The sequence below is a fragment of the Procambarus clarkii genome, chromosome 44 (genome assembly GCF_040958095.1).
Source record: "Procambarus clarkii isolate CNS0578487 chromosome 44, FALCON_Pclarkii_2.0, whole genome shotgun sequence".
Classification (NCBI taxonomy): Eukaryota; Metazoa; Arthropoda; class Malacostraca; order Decapoda; family Cambaridae; genus Procambarus; species Procambarus clarkii.
Genome location: NC_091193.1, coordinates 21,050,496 through 21,072,934, shown reverse-complemented (window position 1 = coordinate 21,072,934; position 22,439 = coordinate 21,050,496). Strand labels below are relative to the sequence as shown.

Here is a 22,439-nt window from a genome sequence, read left to right as displayed (position 1 = left end):
TTTTAGCTGGTAAAATATTCAATAACTCCTCTGACAGATCATCTTTTTTACTCTCATATTGGCATCCTGAATGTTATCCAGAAACTGACTATTGTGACATACTGTACAGTATAGCAAAACTTGTTCATCACTTTTGATAATTACTGTACTTTGACCACTCAAACATAGCTGGTGTTGTAGATAATTAAAAGCTGCATTTCAAATCACACCGATTTGAGTGAGTGAGTCACTGCATTATTGATTCACTCATTTCTATAAGCACTGGGATCATCTTTCAACCTCGTGTTCTGACACAAACGGTATTGCTTATACTGTACATATTAGTAAGCCTCCAGTGACAATTGCCAAATATGTTACTGAACTTAGAGCACCAGAGAAATGTTCATTTTGCTCAATATCTCTGGAGGTAGGCCCATTAAGGATTATTATGAAGTTGCACATTATTTTGGAGTGCCAAGGATACTCAGTCATCCAGGACTCCCATCATGGCACATGATTTGGCATCCTCAGCATGGCAAAAATAATGTTATGAAGGGCCCTTTCTATCTTTCATTCTCAGTGATTATCAGGAGGCCAAATGTTATACCAAGAAATGTCCTTTATCTTAAATCTGATTCCCATGCTTATGCAATATTTATCCAGGTTGGATAAATGTTACGAGTGGAGAACTACAGGGTTCAGTTTTTGCACCGATACTGTTCGTTATCTACACAAATGATCTACCAGAAGGAATACATATTTATATGAACATGTTTGCTAGTGATGCCAAGATACTAGGGAAGATAAGAAACGTAAATGATTATCATGCCCTTCAAGAAGAGCTGGACAAAATAAGTGTATAGAGCAACACTCGGCAAATGGAACTTGAAGTGAATAAATGCCATGCTATGGAATGTAAATAGGAGGAAATAGGACACACACAACCTACAAATTATGTAAAACATCTTTAAAAAATTTTGATAAAGAAAAAGATTTCGTAGTGGTTCTTGATAGAAAACTGTCACCTGAAGACCACATAAAGAACATTGTGTGAGGAGCCTATGCTACACTTCCCAATTTCATAATTTATTTTATAAAACATAGATGATGAATATCAAAGAAAGTGTTCACGACCTTTGTGAAACTAAAGCTGGAATATGCAGTGGTTGTATGTTGCCCATATCTTAAGCACATTAATAAACTTGAATAGGTGCAAAGACATGGACCTAAATGTCTTGCGGAATTAATCTACAAGGAGAGGTTAGAGGCATTAAACATGCCAGAAGATAGAAGGAAAAGAGGTAATATAATCACTTGAGTACAAAATAGTAACGGGAATCGGCAAAATTGATGAAGAAGGATCATTGAGACCGGAGCTTCAAGAACAAGATGTCATAGAATTAATCTAACTAAGCAAAGCTGCCGAAAAAAATATTAGAAAATTTAATTATGCAAACAGAGCTTTAGACGGTTGGAATAAGTTAAGAAAGTGGAGGCCAAAACCGTCAGTAGTTTCAAAGTGTTATACAAGAGTACTGGGAAGACGGGACACAACGAGCGTAGCTCTCATCATGTAACTGCACTTAGGTAATTATCATATGTAGCAAGACGGTAGCATTCTTAGTGTGATCCAAGGAGCACCACAAAAAAGGTAACGTTGTTAACGTGATCCAGGGAGCACAACCTGGAGATGGTAATGTTACTTGTTCCACACAAGCAAAAAGAATGACAAGGGTTGAACTAATACGTAGTATAAGAGTGAAGTCTGTGACGTATTTGATCCTCAAATAATTATGGTTGTACATTGTTGACCACAGATGTGCCGGCGATATAATTGTGCTTCGGCAATCATATATGAAGTAATTTACTTTTTGTTTTATTATTTTACGAGAAAATAGTTAGCCAAACGACACTGCAACATTGATATGAGTTGGTGGTCCGTGATTGGCGCGAGTCAGTCTATAAACCCGTGACACCTGTGTATCTGTGGAACATCTGTGAACCTGTGAACACCTGTTGGCGTTTACACAGACGCTATAATTTTTCGAATGAAGCCTCGTCTTAACTTAAACCACATGAGCTACCACCTGTAAGGCCATAAGGGTTTAGAATGTTCATAGATGTAACGAGGGTATGTTATTGGAATTTAAAATGCACTAAAATCTGAATGAAGAAGAAAAATTTATTCATCTTTTAAAACAATCACCAGGAAGCCTTTTAGGTTCATCGAGATTATCCTAACCAATAGCAAGGCTATCTGCTCGGTCTCTGCGCTCATGGGATAGATATGGGGTCCACTACCGCTCAAGGGATGGATATGGGGTCCACTACCGCTCACGGGATGGATATGGGGTCCACTACCGCTCACGGGATGGATATGGGGTCCACTACCGCTCACGGGATGGATATGGGGTCCACTACCGCTCACGGGATGGATATGGGGTCCACTACCGCTCACGGGATGGATATGGGGTCCACTACTGCTCACGGGATGGATATGGGGTCCACTACCGCTCACGGGATGGATACGGGGTCCACTACCGCTCACGGGATAGATATGGGGTCCACTACCGCTCACGGGATGGATATGGGGTCCACTACCGCTCACGGGATGGATATGGGGTCCACTACCGCTCACGGGATGGGTATGAGGTGCATAATAAATTAACAGTCAAATAAAGTTCATTTGTATCAAGACAGATCATTAAACTTTAAATCCGTGCAAAGTTCTCCTACTCTACAATGTTCCCTGCTGCTTTAGAACGAATATGCAGTTAGGCTGCATGGAGAAACTCAATCATATTTCCTGGAAACTAATGGTGTATGTCGCAGTGGATGTTGAGTGGTTCATTTGGTGAACACCGTCTAGTCTGGCCAGTAACTGGCTGGGTGACCACACGGACTGATTCGTCCTAGGATATCTAGGCTAGGACAGGATATCGAGGCAAGGCGAACCTGGGTAAGCTACGTAAAAGGCTTCCTATCTCTGACATCGGGAAAACAAACTAATCCTTTATCTAACTACAGCGGACGACGTTATCTATCCGCAGTAGATGACGTTATATATCCACAGTGGGTGACGTTATCTATCCCTAGTGGATGACGTCATCTATCCCTAGTGGATGACATTATGCATCCGCAGTGGGTGACGTTATGTATTCCCAGTGTGTGAGCGAGGAGCAGCTGGCAGGCCACTTGCGTGGAGAGGCGAGCAGCAGCAGCAGCAGCAGCAGTAGGGCCGTGAACACGCTACCTGGCCACACCTTCACTGCTCAGGCTTCAACTCTCACCCACACTTAAACACGAAATTTAAAAACGAGTTCTTTGATTACGCGAGATAATTCGATAACTGTATCCTTCCTGAGTATTGTACCTGTGAATCTACGCGTGCTAACCAAGTCTTGTATCTTGAAATATATAGTGTATCTGGGAAATGGTGATGAAAAAGTTACACGTATAAAGAAACTAGTGTGAAGACTTGAAATTTGGTTTTTGTTTTATGATAAAAGCGAGCATATGAGGTTATGAGGTGGTGAGAGAATGATACCTCGGACTCGCGTTTCGACAAACACCAAGATAATCCCCAGTGTGGAGGAGTGATCACGGCTCGCAGTGTGTCAGTGTGTGTGTACGTGGTTGTGCCCAGTGTGATCACGTCTTCTCTTTACCTTCATACTTGCCTTACGTCACCGTGCCCATTATTTAAGGCTACATCTCTCGATTTACCTGGAAAATAAACAGTTATCAAGCTTTTCAATAAGATACAAATAATTACATACTGCGTAGTGCCAAGAATTATATATTTGTTTTAGACAAACTATAAAGGAGGTAATTTCGTTGTGACACGAGCGGAAGCTAGTGTCTCGTCAACAAGTGATATTATGACATTGGATTTTCCATCGGACTACTCTAGGTGTTGTCTTCGGAAAATCCAACAGTTTTCTTTTAATTTTAGAAAGGAGTTTGTGGTATCATTTCTCTCAAATCGAGATAAAAGAGGCCGAGAGTGAACATGTTGAGGGAGAGTTCTGTGACCTACTCGAGCTTGCCTCAGGATGAAGGAAGTACCTCGCCGACCACCTTCGTCACCACCCGACCCACCACCAACCCACACATCCAGCGAGACTGCTACCTCGCCGGCATCATCACAGCTCTGGTCATCATCTGCGGTCTCTCTGTGGCTGTTATCGTGCCACTGACTCTGAAATATCGAACACAGGCCAGTGGACGCGGCGAGCTCTCTGGACAATTGGTAAAACTAGTTGGTAACGTCACCCACACGCAGCAACTTGGATCCTCAAGTAATACTACGCAGAAAGAAGGATCTTCAAGTAATATCAGCAGTACACATCAGCAAGGATCTTCAAGTAACCTCACCAACTACCAACAACAAGGAAATCTTAATACAACCATTGCAGCATCCGACGGTGAAACTTCGATACAGCAAGATTCAACCAAGAAGCCGGAGACTACGACTACTACTACTACAACGACCACCACAACCATAACTACCACCTCTACCACCCCTACCACTCCAAAGAAGACCATAGTGCCCTCCGGCCCACCTAAGAACCTCGGAGGAGCAGGAGCCGGACAAAGTGGGGTGACAAGCAAGCCTTCGGGAAACGCAACTGCTTCACACCAAGCTGGAGGCCAAGGCTCCGAGGGACAACATATCTCGGTATGTTGATGTTCAGTCTTTATTATTATAGTTACAAACGTAACATATGGTTATTTAAAACCTTGTTCATAATAATTTGTAGACATATTTTTTCACATCAAAATATTCACATAGTGCTGCTTACAATCGGCTGAAGAGTAAATATGTGCGATAAACTCATGTTAATTCTTTGTGTCGGGGGACAGGCAGCCAGTATATACATATAGTATATGTTAGGCTTATATCAAGGTCCCCCAAAGGTCGAATTACTGACCCTTCTCAGGATGCAACCCCACAACATGCTGACTAATTCCTGTCCCGTCCGGGATTCGAACCCGGAATTATCGATTGTCAGTCGAGAACATTATATGGGAAGTCAAGCACGTATTGCCCGGACCATCTGAGGATCAGACATGCTTGGGATATAATCAAATGCTTCCTGTGTGTATGTGTGTAGGTTTATGTATAGGTGCACACGTGTCAATATGTGTGTTCACCTATTATTGACCAACTGTTACCCATTGGTCACTGTCTGCCTGTTGACTGTTTACCGTTGGTCATTGATTTACTTGTTGAGCAGTAACTGTTGGCCACTGGGTGTGGATCCCCACCTATGGATCACCGACATTTTACCTGTTGTCCACTAACTTTACATGTTGACAACTGCCCCCCACCCTCCTCTTTCTCTCCTTCCCTCCCTCCTTCCCTCCCACATAGCCATCACGGTTAATACAACTTTGTGTCCCAACAGAAGGCAGGAGGCTCTGCGCAGAATGTCAGTAAGGAGGATATTCTCAACTCTATCTACGGGAAGGGCGACCATTCAACTAAGCCGTCTTCCACGAAGGGCTTAAGTGAATGGATGGTGAGTAATTTGGATAGTAAGATGGATAGTCGATTGATTAATGAAGATTAAGCCACCCAAGAGGTGGCATGGGCATGAATAGCCCGTAAGATGGATAGTCTAGAATAGTTGTATTATACTGTGGATATTCTGTATAAGTTAATAGTGGAATAAATAGTGAAAAGATAGAAGGATATTATACATAAATAGTGCGGAGAGAGAGAGAGAGAGAGAGAGAGAGAGAGAGAGAGAGAGAGAGTGAGTGAGTGAGTGAGTGAGTGAGTGAGTGTGTGTGTGTGTGTGTGTGTGTGTGTGTGTGTGTGTGTGTGTGTGTGTGTGAGTGTGTGTGTGTGTGTGTGTGTGTGTGTGTGTGTGTGTGTGTGTGTGTGTGTGTGTGTGTGTGTGTGTGTGTGTGTGTGTGTGTGTGTGTTTTGATGAACCGGTTCATAATTTGTCTGTTCCACTATGTGATTTACTGATAAATAATTAAAATATTAACGACACAGTTTGCTATTAATAATATTTTATTTCCCCACCACTAATGTCATGCTTCCCCACCACCAATGCTACTCTTCCCCACCACCAATGCTACTCTTCCCCACCACCAACGCTACACTTTCCCAGCACTAACGTCAACATGTCCACCAGAACGATATGATGGCGCGCCACGACTCGGCGACGCTGGTGGTGATGGCGGTGGTGGTGGCTGTAGGGAGCGCGGCGGTGCTGGTGGCGGCGTCGTGGCTGGTGATGAGGCGCGTCGCTGCCCACAGGCGACGCATCAACATACAGGTGTGTGTGTGTGCAGGGCCACATATAGTTTGTGCCTGCATACCTCACTCTCCTTACGTAAGGAGGAGAGTAACTCCTTACTGTGGCTACGGGGAGTGAGGTCGTGGCTAGTCTTGAAGTTGTGTATATGTATGTGGAGAGAAGAGGAGGACACCAAGGTACACACACACACACACACATACACATACACATACATAATGGGGGCCTGGTGGCTCTGGTCTCCTAATCCTTAAGGGTCTGGGTTCGATCCCGGTGATGGCAAAAACAAAATGGGCAAAGCTTCTTTCACCCTGGACATTTTCAAGAGGAAACTAGATTTATTCCTCCAAGGAGTGCCGGACCAACCGGGCTGTGGTGGGTATGTGGGCCTGCGGGCCGCTCCAAGCAACAGCCTAGTGGTCCAAACTCTCACAAGTCAAGCCTGGCCTCGGGCTGGGCTTGGGGAGTAGAAGAACTCCCAGAACCCCATCAACCAGGTATCAACCAGGTAACCCTGAGCTGAACCCTGATGCCCCCTGTTACTTAGCAGTAAATAGGTACCTGGGAGTTAGACAGCTGCTACGGGCTGCTTGCTTCCTGTGTGTTGATCTTGAATGGCAGAAATCCACTCGACCTCATTCCTACTGATGTAAGGTGTTTCTCGAACATGCTCAGTATCCTTCCTACTCTTTTATGTCATCCAAACTGATGGTTTGGTCTTATCAGTCCATATTGTAGGAAGTAGTGGGCCTCTTTACTAAGAATGATGCATTTTGAGGGATGCAGTAAAATATATTGTTGCTGGTTACCATGATATTACTACAGATCATGGTTGTCATCAAACACACCTGAGGATGATTAAATCAACTGAAATTGCCAGCGGCAATCTTTGGCCGACGTCAATTCTATATTTCTAAAACGAGTGATAGGATTACTAAGATCTTTTTAACTAAAAAGTGTTTACTCTCACACTCACCATAACAATTATATATAAATGCGTCGCCACTATTGATAACTACTCACACAACGGCTGAGTTTGACTCAACATTTATTATGTCTGTCTTACGCTTCCCAGGAATATCACGCAAGTATTTCACTGACCCTAACCTTTCTCTCAGTAACTAGCTTTAGAATTAGTGAGATAACGGTAGTAAGATGATACATAACAATATCTCCAGGCTCAGTGTTCTCACCTTAATATTATTGTTCTCACCTTAATACTTGTTAAATTTGTCTTCAGTCTTGACTTGCACTTTACCTAAATGTCCCAGAAAAATTGCACATTCAATCTGCAGTTTCTGTTTTAAATTAAGTAACATAAAACAGTTTTAGTTTAGTCATTTATTATGCACCTCATACCCACCCAGCGGCGTTAACCCTTACCACCAACGCCCACAGGATAGGTATCGGGCGAATAATAAATCACTAACCAACACCTATCAACTAACTAATATTTCCTCGCTAAACTTTACCTGACATATCATTTGTTTCGTCATTTTCAGTGGGCCTCGTACTTCCTGGCCGAGAATAATAAGGAATGGTGAACAACAAAGAGTCTTGAATGGTCGCTCTGGCAGCGAATATTCAGGACATTCCCTCATCCTGCTCATTCCCTGTTTTGAGGCAAAAACCACTGTCCATAGTCGTTTAGTGCAATCTTATCAAAACATCTAAGGGTGGTATAGGCTAAAGTTTTTATGTACAATTCACAATATTCCAAAAATTTCTAGACTTATAATTGTTCCCATGTTATGCCTACACAACCTTTGACAATCTAAACAAAGTACTTTATTTGGCCAAATGGTTGATGGCATATGTTGGCTTTATTATCCTTACAGGAATTTCTGTTTTAACAAATCATGATAAGTAATTATAGATATTTCCACCTTTATTTTAGCCAATGGCCTTAGAAGGGGGGGGGGGGTAGAAATAGCCTAAGCTACTCAATCCCTTTGAGATGTATTTATTGCTTATCTCAATAAACATACTTGAACTTGAACTTAGATAATCCATTAGGATTTGTGTAAATGGTTCTTTCCTCACAAGTCCCAAAAGCAAACAGCAGTTTGCAATGGAACTTTAGAACTAACCTGATTATGTTTGTTTTATTGTTAGTTATGTTATTCAGTTGTTTACAGTTTTTAACAACGTCCCTTTCACTCAAAGCCAATAAATATATGATACGTAATTGTTGCTTTTCTTGATGTCCGTCCAGTGGGGCATCATGTATCATACTTAATACTTGCTTTCCGTAGGCAGTGAGCAACGTCACTTCATTGGGGAACTACCTCCCATTCAGTGGAAGAGGGACGTGTCCATTTTCTCACAGAAAGATGGTTCTTTTAGCAGTAACCAGTAGCTTCGTCTGTCCTCTCCTCTTCAGTCAAGGCTAAATTATGACATTCGATAAAGTTTGGATTAATCTTTTGTACATTGCAAAATGGCATTCTAGACGTAATGATGATCTCGAGTGACAGAAAGCCACTCGACCTCATTCCTACTGATGTAAGGCGTTTCTCGAACATGCTCACTATCCTACCCTCTCTTTTATGTCATCCAAACTGTTGTACTTGATCTGTTGCGTCATCTATTGATGCGTTGCTCGAACCTTGTGCTGTCCGGGTTAGAGGCATGGCATTGTTGACAAGACGATCGTTCACACTATGGACTGGCAGGCTTTGTGTCGTATATTTATGTATTGCTAAATGTTTAACGTATCATTTATAGGTGTATGAATATGAATATTATATTTATATGTATATTACTGATCACATTTGCCCTGTCAGAATGTGATTACAGACCTTCAGACCAGAGATAAGATCGTCCTTCTGAACTCTGAAGAAGAAGAAGAGGAATAGCCCAAAATCTGCCCCAAAGTTTGACGATGATGAAGCGAGAATGTGATGAGAAATTGTGAATTACAAATTATAGCTGAAGAAGAAATAACAGCATAGTTAGAATGATGAAGGGTGAACATTTCTAGCTGTGAAGGAATCCTATTGAAGAGAATATACGCCAATACTGAATCCGAAAGAAAGTTTTACTAAGTTTTACATGCATAAATCAAACAATATCTCTCCTGGTCTGTAGAGAGTTTAAGAAATGGTCACTCAGAATGTTTAAACTGCACCGAGAGTAGCGTTAAATTAAGGGTAACCTGTTATCAGGAAATACAACTTATAGAGACACACGATGAGTCACAATAACGGGGCTGAAGATGTAATGACCAAACAACACATCAGAAAATGAAGAAACGACGACATTTCGGTCCGTCCTGGACCATTATCATGATAATGATAAATTATAATGACTTGATTGCTAAATTACATCAAACATTTTCTGATGTGTAGTTTGGTTATCACAACTTCTAGAGGTATTTTACATATTACAGCTAGCATAATAGTGATCTTGAGGCCAATATATATTTATTATATCAAGTAGCTATCTTATCTTGCAAGTCGTTGGTAATCACGTGAGTAGAGGTCATCTTAGTTATCTCTCTTAACAACAGCAGTAGTCCAAACTGTTGTGTGCTCTGGCTCACAGTCGCTATCTCTTTATTTGCTCGTCAGCTTAGAATTTATATCGTAATGAATGAATTAAGATTACTTCATAGTCGATACGCGATACTATAGGATTTTTCATAGGCAATGTCTAGCTAGTTTTCGAAAGGATGTTTTACGAATTATTATTGTTACGTTCAAAGAAATGTTCTTGAATATTTCACAGGAACTCACTATATGAGGTTTCATAGTTATAGTCACTTAAAGATCTTACCAGGATGTTCATGACTACAATTGCATAAAGATCTTGTTATGTTATATTTATATAGAACTTATTGATACAACCTAAGGTCATTATGTTATGATAACCACCACATATATCAGAAAACTCTTGACCGCTGAGAATTCAAACTCGGTCTGCCATGGCCTCCATGCCCCATGGTGTGTCCAGTACTATAACCACTCTGCCAATATACTGTACAAATAGTCCCCAGCATGTTGACTTGGGGACCATTTAAGCTTGACGCACAAATGTTGCTCATGCGGCCCCAGCATGATGAAGTGATTTGATGATATATCTATACCCAAAATGGTCACGAGAGATGTCGGGTATTAGAGTTTAGGGTTGAACAACTTTCTAATACTTTTGTACAGTCTGTTGATCGAGTGGCTATAGTGCTATAGACACGCCACGAGGCATGAGGGTTCGAATCTCTCAGGGGTCAAGAGTTTTCTGATGCATGTTGGCTTGGTGACTATTCAAGCTTGACGCATATATATATATATATATATATATATATATATATATATATATATATATATATATATATATATATATATAGATATATATTTGTATAGGTTATATTCAAGCTCTATTTGTAAAGGTTATATACAAGCTCTATTTGTATAGTTTAAGTTTGTTGTTAAGATATAGTTCTAGTCAACTTTGAAATATGTAACTAGATTTTGTAGCAATTAAAACGCTTGTCTCCTTTCACCAATGTCTTTTTAACCTGTTTACAAATTACCTCTGGAATATACCTGGGAGTGGGTAGGCCTGAGGCCAGGTTAGGCTGCATTGAGCTGCGTTGGATTAGATTGGTTTGATTTGGGTTACGTTAGGTTGGGTTGAGCTAGGTTAATCAGGTTTCAAAATTCAAAATTCCACTACGCCACGGAACAGTCTCCGTGGCGCAGTGGTAAAGCACGCGCCCGGCTCTTCGCCAGCGCTTTGACCTGCCGGCCAGGAAGGATTGACCGGGCGCCAATCCTTAACTGCTCACCCGACAGAGAATAGGTTGTTTGGCCCTTGTGTGCGATGAGACTTGTATCTGGCATAATTAAAATATTAACTTAAATAATTCGTTTGTTAGACAATATATGATATTCAGATCTATAAATTACTTTAGAAAGAAGTATAATGCATATAAATATTAATTTACACATTCCTGGCGGTATAAACTAGGAATTTCAATATGGCGTTCAAATAGTTTTAGGCAGGGAGTCTCTGTGTCGGTTTGTCGCTTGCGGCCATGGCGCCGCCAGTTGTCAGGCAGCAGCGGCGGCGTGAGCATCGTTGCTCCCGTGTAGGTAAGGCTGATCAATTTTTTTTTTTTTTTTTTTTTTTGCTGTCTGAATAGTTGGGAGGTACGCATGAATATATAGTCTACCTCCACCTACAATGCTTAATGCATTATACATTTGTTCGCTATTATAACATTGAGTTTTTGTAATGGCTCCGAGGTTCATTTGTTTCCGTATTGTTTGTTTTTTTCATCCGGGTTCTGTAGTGTTCAAATGTTTGTATTCCACTAACGCTAAATAGTCCGTCCCTCTCTCGGATATTGTGGAAGATTTTGAGGATCATGATTTGCCAATATTATATGGATAGGATATTATGTAGAATACACTTCCCCAGAGTGTTAATTTAAACCACCACGTCGTCAGGCTAGGCTCGTTAACGCGGCGGTCGACCCCCCCCCCCCCCTCCACCCGCCCAAGACGCATTTATTATCGACTTTCATTTACGGTGTATTAAAAATAGTTTTTATCGTGTATAAATTAATTTTATATTTTATGTTTAATTAGGCGTATAGTAGGCTTAGTATTTAGGTTCTGTTGGCAATTATTTGCACTTGAGGATGTGGAGGGTGAAGCATTTACAGTTGCCTGTCCTCAGGCCAGGCTCGCCTACGGACTGCGTATTCAGAATTATTCTCGCGTATATGGTAATATTATTTCATAAAGTTCATGGCTTAAAAACTAAGTTTAGTGACAAGCGACAGTCCTGTGAACACTGCAACAGATGAACAACTTCTCAACGGGAAGGAGCGGAGACACCCTTCCAGGAACTGAATTTACCACTAACACTAGTGGCCTCGATGAGGACAGTAAGCCGGCGGCTTGTCAAAGGTCCCCCCCCCATTTGCTTTGATTTTTTCCAGCTGTATTTTAAAACTCAGCAGAGTTTTGGCGTTTACGGCTACGGCGGGAAGGCGGTTCCACGGGTTTACAACTCTATGGGTGAAAAAGCATCTCCTGTTTCCTGTCCAGCATTCTGGCTTGTTGAGTTTGAACCCGTTGCTCCTTGTTCGTGTAACATCTGACCTTTTGAAGACATTGTCCTGATCGACATCCTCCAAATTGTTCAGTATTTTAAAGGTTTCTATGAAGTCCGCCCTGTCATGCCTGGTTTGTGGTGTTGTTAGCCCTGTGGCCCTCAACCGTTCCTGATACGAGAGATGACTAAGCTCTATGATTTTTGTCGTAAGACATAGCTCCATTGCTCTGGTAAGACATGGTTCCAGAGCAGCTGTGTCTTTCTGAAGATTTCCATGGTCAGGCAGGTCTCCATGCCTGGATGCAATAATTCATGTGGAGGCGCACCAGAAACTTGTACAATTGAAGGTCTACTTTCTTTTCCTTGAAGGTAAAGGTACTCCGGTTACACAACTGGTTTGGCTCCGGTTACACAACTGGTTTGCCTCCGGTTACACAACTGGTTTGGCTCCGTTTACACGACTGGTGGGGCTTCAGTTACATAACTCCGGGGGTGTCACTTGGGTTTCGGGTTGTGCATAGTCGGGCTCCGGTTACTTAACTAGTCTGGCTCCGGGGGTGTCACTTAGCTTCGGGTTGTGCATAGTCGGGCTTCGGTTCGTGCATGGTTGTGCTCCAGGGGTTGTGTGTCTTTGCCTCATGTTTCTTTGCTAGATCATCATGGTTGTTTCTTTGCTAGATCATCATTGTTGTTTCTTTGCTAGATCATCATGGTTGTTTCTTTGCTAGATCATCATGGTTGTTTCTTTACTAGATCATCATGGTTGTTTCTTTGCTAGATCATCATGGTTGTTTCTTTGCTAGATCATCATGGTTGTTTCTTTGCTAGATCATCATGGTTGTTTCTTTGCTAGATCATCATGGTTGTTTCTTTGCTAGATCATCATGGTTGTTTCTTTGCTAGATCATCATGGTTGTTTCTTTCCTAGATCATCATGGTTGTTTCTTTGCTAGATCATCATGGTTGTTTCTTTGCTAGATCATCATGGTTGTTTCTTTGCTAGATCATCATGGTTGTTTCTTTGCTAGATCATCATGGTTGTTTCTTTGCTAGATCATCATGGTTGTTTCTTTGCTAGATCATCATGGTTGTTTCTTTGCTAGATCATCATGGTTGTTTCTTTGCTAGATCATCATGGTTGTTTCTTTGCTAGATCATCATGGTTGTTTCTTTGCTAGATCATCATGGTTGTTTCTTTGTTATGGCTGAGTGCATGTGTATTTTCAAGGGTTTCATTGTTGTATTTTTGCAAGAGTTCCAGGTTTCTTTTTTGTATAGGGCTCAATTGTTTGTTTGCTTTGGCTTCAAAGTTAGTTGTTAAAGGCAAAGGGGGGGGGGGCAGTTGTTAGGAAAAGCTAAAGAAGGGTTTGTTTGGTAGAGCTGGGAATGGAGTTTGGTTGGGCTCTGGGGCTGTTTGTTTAGCTTGGTGGGGGTTAGATGAGATGTATACTAGCTAGGCTTGGGGTTACACAACTGGTCGGGGTCCGGTTACACAACTGATCAGGCTTCCGTTACACAACTGGTCGGGCTCCGGTTAAATAACTGGTCGGGCTCCGGTTACATAACTGGTCGGGCTCCGGTTGCTTAACTGGTCGGGCTCCGGGGGTGTCACTTAGCTTCCGGTTGTGCATAGTCGGGCTTCGGTTCGTGCATGGTTGTGCTCCAGGGGTTGTGTGTCTTTGCCTCATGTTTCTTTGCTAGATCATCATGGTTGTTTCTTTGCTAGATCATCATGGTTGTTTCTTTGCTAGATCATCATGGTTGTTTCTTTGCTAGATCATCATGGTTGTTTCTTTGCTAGATCATCATGGTTGTTTCTTTGCTAGATCATCATGGTTGTTTCTTTGCTAGATCATCATGGTTGTTTCTTTGCTAGATCATGGTTGTTTCTTTGCTAGATCATCATGGTTGTTTCTTTGCTAGATCATCATGGTTGTTTCTTTGCTAGATCATCATGGTTGTTTCTTTGCTAGATCATCATGGTTGTTTCTTTGCTAGATCATCATGGTTGTTTCTTTGCTAGATCATCATGGTTGTTTCTTTGCTAGATCATCATGGTTGTTTCTTTGCTAGATCATCATGGTTGTTTCTTTGCTAGATCATCATGGTTGTTTCTTTGCTAGATCATCATGGTTGTTTCTTTGCTAGATCATCATGGTTGTTTCTTTGCTAGATCATCATGGTTGTTTCTTTGTTATGGCTGAGTGCATGTGTATTTTCAAGGGTTTCATTGTTGTATTTTTGCAAGAGTTCCAGGTTTCTTTTTTGTATAGGGCTCAATTGTTTGTTTGCTTTGGCTCCAAAGTTAGTTGTTAAAGGCAAAGGGGGGGGGGGAGTTGTTAGGAAAAGCTAAAGAAGGGTTTGTTTGGTAGAGCTGGGAATGGAGTTTGGTTGGGCTTTGGGGCTGTTTGTTTAGCTTGGTGGGGGTTAGATGAGATGTATACTAGCTAGGCTTGCGGTTACACAACTGGTCGGGGTCCGGTTACACAACTGATCAGGCTTCCGTTACACAACTGGTCGGGCTCCGGTTAAATAACTGGTCGGGCTCCGGTTACATAACTGGTCGGGCTCCGGTTGCTTAACTGGTCGGGCTCCGGGGGTGTCACTTAGCTTCCGGTTGTGCATAGTCGGGCTTCGGTTCGTGCATGGTTGTGCTCCAGGGGTTGTGTCTTTGCCTCATGTTTCTTTGCTAGATCATGGTTGTTTATTTGCTAGATCATCATGGTTGTTCCTTTGCTAGATCATCATGGTTGTTTCTTTGCTAGATCATCATGATTGTTTCTTTGCTAGATCATCATGGTTGTTTTTCTTATGGCTGAGTGCATGTGTATTTTCAAGGGTTTCATTGTTGTATTTTTGCAAGAGTTCCAGCTTTCTTTTTTGTATAGGGCTCAATTGTTTGTTTGCTTTGGCTCCAAAGTTAGTTGTTAGAGGCAAAGGGGGGGGGCAGTTGTTAGGAAAAGCTAAAGAAGGGTTTGTTTGGTAGAGCTGGGAATGGAGTTTGGTTGGGCTCTGGGGCTGTTTGTTTAGCTTTGTGGGGGTTAGATGAGATGTATACTAGCTAGGCTTGTGGTTACACAACTGGTCTGGGTCCGGTTACACGACTGATCGGGCTTCCGTTACACAACTGGTCGGGCTCCGGTTAAATAACTGGTCGGGCTCCGGTTACATAACTGGTCGGGCTCCGGTTGCTTAACTGGTCGGGCTCCGGGGGTGTCACTTAGCTTCCGGTTGTGCATAGTCGGGCTTCGGTTCGTGCATGGTTGTGCTCCAGGGGTTGTGTGTCTTTGCCTCATGTTTCTTTGCTAGATCATCATGGTTGTTTCTTTGCTAGATCATCATGGTTGTTTCTTTGCTAGATCATCATGGTTGTTTCTTTGCTAGATCATCATGGTTGTTTCTTTGCTAGATCATCATGGTTGTTTCTTTGCTAGATCATCATGGTTGTTTCTTTGCTATGGCTGAGTGCATGTGCATTTTCAAAGGTTTCATTGTTGTATTTTTGCAAGAGTTCCAGGTTTCTTTTTTTGTATAGGGCTCAAGTGTTTGCTTTGGCTCCAAAGTTAGTTGTTAAGGGCAAGGGGGGGGGGTCAGTTGTTGGGTAGAGCTAAAGAAGGGTTTGTTTGGTAGAGTTGGGAACGAAGTTTGGTTGGGCTTTGGGGCTGTTTGTTTAGCTTGGTGGGGGTTAGATGAGATGTATACTTGCTATGCTTGCGGTTATACAACTGGTCGGGCCTCGGGGTGCACAATAAACTACCACTCCTTGGTTGAATAGGGAATGCTTAATGAACTATTCACCTCTGGCGGCAAAAAATTAGTGAAGTGTACAACTACGGTCTAGTTGCAAACATGCAATAATCCAATGGATTATTCCAGTTGTATTGTTTGCATAATCTTGAGTCTATTCGTTCTGTAATAAGAGACGAAACCCTCGCTGATAGATATTAATAATGAGACGTGCCCGCACCCACAGATGGTGTCCCCGTCGCTCCCTCTACTCCATGCACCCACACTGCAGATAGTATACCTAGGTCATAAAAGTATTTGTGTGTACGTCTGATACCATACTACTTGTGTTAAAGAGAAATGTATATGTTTATCTCTCAGAATGTTTGGTAATATGTTAGCAGTCTCCGTGGTGTAGTGGTAAGACACTCGCCTGGCGTTCCGCGAGCGCTATGTCATGGGTTCGTATCCTGGCCGGGGAGGATTTACTGGGCGCAATTCCTTAACTGTAGCCTCTGTTTAACGCAACAATAAAATGTGTACTTGGATGAAAAAACGATTCTTCGCGGCAGGGGATCGTATTCCAGGGACCTGCCCGAAACGCTACGCGTACTAGTGGCTGTACAAGAATGTAACAACTCTTGTATATATCTCAAAAAAAAAAAAAAAAAAAAAAAAATATTGTTTGTGATGTGTGTCTATGTATGTATTAACACGATATTGGTCTCCGTGGTGTAGTGGTAAGACACTCGCCTGGCGTTCCGCTAGCGCTATGTCATGGGTTCGTATCCTGGCCGGGGAGGATTTACTGGGCGCAATTCCTTAACTGTAGCCTCTGTTTAACGCAACAGTAAAATGTGTACTTGGATGAAAAAACGATTCTTCGCGGCAGGGGATCGTATTCCAGGGACCATAGGATTAAGGACTTGCCCGAAACGCTACGCGTACTAGTGGCTGTACAAAAATGTAACAACTCTTGTATATATCTAAAAAAAAAAATGTATATAATAACAATAATAATAATAATAATAATGTTTATTCAGGTAAAGGTAAATACATTCAAAAAGTTAAAAGCAGAATATTGGACTTGTAGATAAAGCTAGTACATACTATGCCTGAAGCCACTAATACGCACAGCGTTTTGGGCATCTATATACAATGATTTTAGTGAAGATATTTTGATATGATTTTGCAATATGAAAGATTTTAAGACAAACTTATTTAAGGGGGCATATCATTCTAAATCGTTATAAATTAAAAGTTGTTCAATTTGCTCATAATTTTTTTTATGAAATGGTTATAGAAAGGGCTGCAACTGGTCCAAGTTCACCATCACACCCTAAACAGAAAAGGAGAAAAAAAATACACAATGTATTATGCAACGAATGTTCAACATTCTCAAATAATCTCAGGAAACACATGTGTCAACTAAAATGTCTACTATGTGCTGTAGAAGCACAAACTCTTGTAATAATTGTAATATGTATGTGCAATATATTTATATTTAATTTTTTTTTTCTTTTTTTTTGGGCCAAAATTTTTTTCTCGTTTGTTATCAAGGGATTTGCATGAAACTTGCACACCTTGCTCAATGGATGCCTATCTGCAAGGGTGCCAATTATGAACGAAATCTGTCGAAGTCAAGCTCAGCTACAGGTGGCCGAACTTGGATCTTTATTTTACTCTGGAAAGTAATTTACACCTTCAAATTACTTCAGAGCTTTCATTTATTAATTAATTTACATGCAAATTACACCTTATATGTAGCGTTTGTGCTTCTACAGAATCTAGTAGACATTTTAGTCCAAAGTCTATTTGTTGATTTTATAAAAATTTATAAATATCATATATTGCATATTTTTTTAGAAGGGTAACTTTGAAAAATTATATTATTGCACTAAACACTTTTTTGATAAAACTGATCACTAGAATCCTTTATTATGTGCTTAATTTAATATCCGAGTGTTATAGAAATTATTTTAGTTGACACATGTGTTCCCTGAAACTATTTGAAAATTCGTTGCATAATTCGTTGTTTATTTTTTTCTCCTTTTCTGTTTAGGATGTGATGATGAAACTTGGACCAGCTGCAGCCCTTTCTATAACCATTTCATAAAAAAATTTATAAGCAAATTGAACCACTTTTAATTTTACATTGATATGTCCCCTTAATTCGTTCAATTGTATAAGGATAAATCGCCTCGCATATCTTGTATTATAATATAATACTCATGTGCAATCTTATTATTCACAATTTTAACTTATTCTCAAATTTCTATTGGGCATTTTTTTATCTTGGAAGACGAGAACCGAAGCGAACACACTCCAGCGCATATATGTAGTTTTATTTGCGCTTTTGTCTACACCTCGTGGATATGAAAAGGTTCCTGAATACAAACCTGTTTGTGAACGAACTGGAATTTTGTGTACTGAACCGACACCCTCGAAAATATACGAGGGTTATACACTATTATATAATATAATTATATTATATAATCGGTTATATACGATTCGACCAGTGCCCGGTTGGCTGGAGGTTTGTGGCGTGTGGAGAGCTTCAGGCATGTGACTGATCAGCCATTATTATTATATATTATTACTCGTATTAACTTGTTAGCAAATTCTATCGTCTCATTTTGGTTATATTGTTGCCTTAGAAGACGAGAACAGCAAGGGACACAAGCCTGTATATAATTATCTGTAATAGTGTCTGTAATAGCCAGATTGGGCTACTTATAGCCCAATTGGGCTACTTGTAGCCCAAATGAAAAGTTATGCTATGTATGTTTCGCTAGTTAAATACTTATTTTCGGCTACTGTTAAAAGCTGACCTGTGTAATCTGAAAATGCAATCAATCATTAACAAAAATATTTTCTCTAGCTTTATAATCTAATTCGTGATTTTTATTTTTTCAGCTTGTGACTTCTAGCAACCCGAACTCTGGCATCAGAGTGACATAAGATTAGTGTGTCTGTGTGGCGTCCCTGGTGGCTGGTGTTGTCCCGGCCTGAGGCAGTGTTGTAGGGCGGTGTGTGGTGCAGGTGTGTGGTGCAGGAGGGAAGATGAGCGAGGGCTCATCACCACAGCAGGTGACGGTGGCGGCCGTGGTCACAGCTCGGGTCCACCTGCAGGACACACTCCGCCAGGCTCGTCTCCGTGCCCAGGGTACAGTGTGTGTGGGTTTACCTTATTCCTCTTAACAGGGTGTTTACCACCCTCTTACCCATCCTGTGGTTGTGGTATTATGTGCTGCATGCCCGTCAGTGCTGCGAGGGTAGGGACTGGGGTCCAGACACACACTTCAAGGTGTTACACCACCAAACAACATATTCACTCATCAACATCTACCACCTACGGGCTACTCATGCCCGTGTACCACCTCTTGTGTTGGCTTAATTTTCATCAATCAATCATTCAACCAACCTGTTAGGGGTCTTGTACACCCTGTACTAGTTGTGTGGGTGTTATGCACCCCATACTCGTCGTAAAGCGGTCCCCGTGGCACAGTGGTAAGACGTGCTCTGTACTTCGCGAGTGCTTTGGCCTGGGTTCGTATCCTGGCTGGGGAGGATTGATCGGGTGCTGGTCCTCAAGTGTAGCCACTGTTCACCGGTGCAGCAGTTTACCTGGTTATTAAACGATTTGGCTGGTCGTATTCCGGGGAATATTAGGATCAAGGGCCAGCCTGAAACGCTATGCATTCTAGCAGCTTTACAAGAATTGTATATATATAAAAAAAAGTATATTTTATACACCATATACCCATGATGTGTGTAGTAGTGGAGACGGTTACAAAGGTAACTAGCTTGATGAGCTTGTTAAGTTTAACATGTACGTCAATAGCTTATTTACTGCTGTGGTTAGCTTAGTTTAGCTGATTATGAATAACCTGTGATTTGTAATACTAAATGATTACTATTAGTGGTGGTGTGAAGGTTATAATAATAATAATAAAAAATGTTTATCAGGTAAAAGTACATACATTCAAAATGAGTTACAAACAGAATGTTGGATTTCTAGATAGAGCTAGTTCATAGTGTCTAAAAGCCACTAATATGCACAGTGCTTCAGCAAGTGATGCCAGCAGGAGTTGATGAGTGAATTGTTGTTCTAAACTTCACTGCTGCGGTATTTTGATAGATACAGCCAAGGGCCACCATCTCTAGCAGGTGCAACAGACAGTAAGTTGGTGGCTTGTCAAAGTTACCACATTATTCCTGAAAATGGTTTCTATTGTATTTATTTTAATTAAAGATGCAATACCTTCATAAAATAACCTATCGATTTGACCTTTTATATACCTCTAACAGTTTCCATTGGTGCTCACAGAATAGGTGTATGGGTTGCATTATCACTCCAGGATAGGTATGGGGTGCATATTCAATGAGGTAAACTTGCATCTGGCAAAAAATAATAAATAAAAATAGCCCAAAAGCGCTTGGTTGTAATGAAAATGTTTGATTATGATGGTAACTTTTTTTTTATGCAAAGAGTTCTTACATTCTTGTAAAGCCACCAACACCCATAGCATTTTGGGCAGGTCTTTGATCCTAATTTTCACTGGAATACGACCCGCCAAATCGTTTAACAACCAGGTTCACTGCTGGGTGATCAGAGGCGTACAGATAAGGATTGATGCCTAGTCAATCCTCCCTGGCCAGGATACGAACCCAGGCCAAATCGCTCAGGAAGTGAGAGACGAGTGTGTTACTACTATCCCACAGGGTTCTGTGAACTGTGTTTTGTGTTGTACTACTGGTCACTAATTTCTGTGTACATTACCACAATTAAAAGACCTGGCTAACCTTGCCTAGTGAGTTGGGTTAAAACAGGACCCCAAGAATAGATGTGCTATATCATTACTCTTTAACAAAAATCTAACCTGTTGAAAATAACAAATGTCTTTATGTATAATATGCTGTGTGCAAGGTGTGTGAAATCATGATTACATATACTGATAGCATTTGAGAATCTCTTTGGATGCTACTGAACCTTGCAGTATAAAACATAAGGGACAAACTGACAGCTCAAAACACCAATAATATAAGTTGCATACATACATGCTTTTCCAAATTTTGGGGACTGTATACATTCTTTTCTAATACTGCATGTAATACTGTAGTACATCACTCCATCACCTTATTTCCATGTTGACCAGACCACACACTAGAAGGTGAAGGGACGACGACGTTTCGGTCCATCCTGGAACATTCTCAAGTCGATTGTCACAATCGACTTGAGAATGGTCCAGGATGGACCGAAACGTCGTCGTCCCTTCACCTTCTAGTGTGTGGTCTGGTCAAAATACTTAAGCCACCTTATTGTGACTCAGCGCCTGCACCTTGTTTCCATATTGTGAAGTGCTTCATTGGCCTGTATTTATTATATTCACAATAGTTAGGAAGATACTTCAGGTTGTGATGCCAGTGCCGCTGTTCAGACTGGCCTTCCATGTCTCCACTCACTGCAGCACCAACTGTGCTAATAACCTATAAAATTAAAAATACCTGTATATTACCCATAATTGAAGTTGCTGTGAACTTGTATGTGATGAGTTGTCATGGCAGTGTTGTTGCCATCATATACACCTGTATATGCTTTTGGCATTCTGTGTAGTGTGTGTGTTACTAATATAAGCACAGGCAGATGAGGCAGAGTTTTTATTTAGTGAATTTATTGTTTATAAAGTATACATGATATTCACTCAAGTTACAAAGAACTTGAGTGAAAATTTATCATGTGCAAAATGTGCTGCAGCTGCAAACGAACATTGGCAGCTGATGATGTTGTGAGTCTGATATTCAGATCTTATTTTGTGTTAACACAGAAATCAGTCATAAACAGGTCTTATTTTAATTTGAACCTTGGTTTACATATTTGCCTAGTTATTTGTGTTGTATACTGGCTGAGGTAACAAATGCTGAGATGGTACAGAGAATATTTTTTTTTTGTAATTTGCATTGTTTTAATGATAAAAAAAAGTTAGTCATGCATATAAAAAAAAACTTTTTCTGTACACAGTGGTTTGGTAGAGTTCATATTGCAGCCCATCCTCCTGTTTTGGTAATACTTCCAGTAACGATGAAGACCATAGTATATGTACTGACGTACAACGAATTTGGAGAGTAGAAATCTGAACTACTGTTATCGAGTTGGACAAACCGGGAAAACTTTTTTTTTTACTTGCTTTGACAAAACTAACCTAGCCTAACCTTCCTAGGCCTAATACACATTATATGAGGCCTAATATAGTACATACTGTATGTGTGCTATATTAGGCCTCAGAATGTTTAAGCTTGTATTTTAGTTTCATTTATTTTAAAAGAATTCCTTACTAGTCAGTATACAACTATCTAAAAGCTAAGTACGTACGAATTTGTGACGATTGACAACCG

At 40.9% G+C, this 22,439-nt stretch overlaps 2 protein-coding genes across 5 annotated transcripts in view; both read left to right on the top strand.

Annotated features, from left to right (window-relative positions):
* The first annotated feature begins 2,830 nt into the window (after positions 1-2,830).
* LOC123745328 (dual specificity protein kinase shkD) lies at positions 2,831-10,754 on the top strand. Of its 2 annotated transcripts, none has more exons than XM_045725791.2 (4): positions 2,831-4,660; positions 5,391-5,504; positions 6,132-6,275; positions 7,757-10,754. In XM_045725791.2, the coding sequence occupies exons 1-4, from the start codon at positions 3,992-3,994 to the stop codon at positions 7,796-7,798; spliced, it is 969 nt and encodes a 322-aa protein (XP_045581747.2). In that variant the 5' UTR covers positions 2,831-3,991; the 3' UTR covers positions 7,799-10,754. The 2 variants fall into 2 exon arrangements, with proteins under 2 accessions (XP_045581747.2, XP_045581746.2); XM_045725790.2 differs by having other exon boundaries at positions 2,857-4,660; positions 9,041-10,754.
* Positions 10,755-11,238: 484 nt separating this feature from the next.
* LOC123745327 (KICSTOR complex protein ITFG2) overlaps positions 11,239-22,439 on the top strand; it is a 28,772-nt gene continuing 17,571 nt past the window's right edge. Inside the window, exons 1-2 of one of the 3 annotated variants that reach the window (XM_045725788.2) lie at positions 11,239-11,347; positions 18,960-19,209. The gene's annotated coding sequence lies outside the window, so the exon portion shown is untranslated. The remainder of the gene's footprint in view (positions 11,348-18,959; positions 19,210-22,439) is intronic. The other 2 variants (XR_011222036.1, XM_069300783.1) reach the window with 2 other exon arrangements.

What these genes read in the sequence shown, in the direction of transcription:
- LOC123745328 (XM_045725790.2), top strand. Translation starts at nt 3,992, where the DNA reads ATGTTGAGGGAGAGTTCTGTGACCTACTCGAGCTTGCCTCAGGATGAA. An exon ending in CCGAGGGACAACATATCTCG is followed by an intron (nt 4,661 to 5,390) that starts GTATGTTGATGT and finishes GTGTCCCAACAG; the next exon opens with AAGGCAGGAGGCTCTGCGCA. An exon ending in GGCGACGCATCAACATACAG is followed by an intron (nt 6,276 to 9,040) that starts GTGTGTGTGTGT and finishes TTGCCCTGTCAG; the next exon opens with AATGTGATTACAGACCTTCA.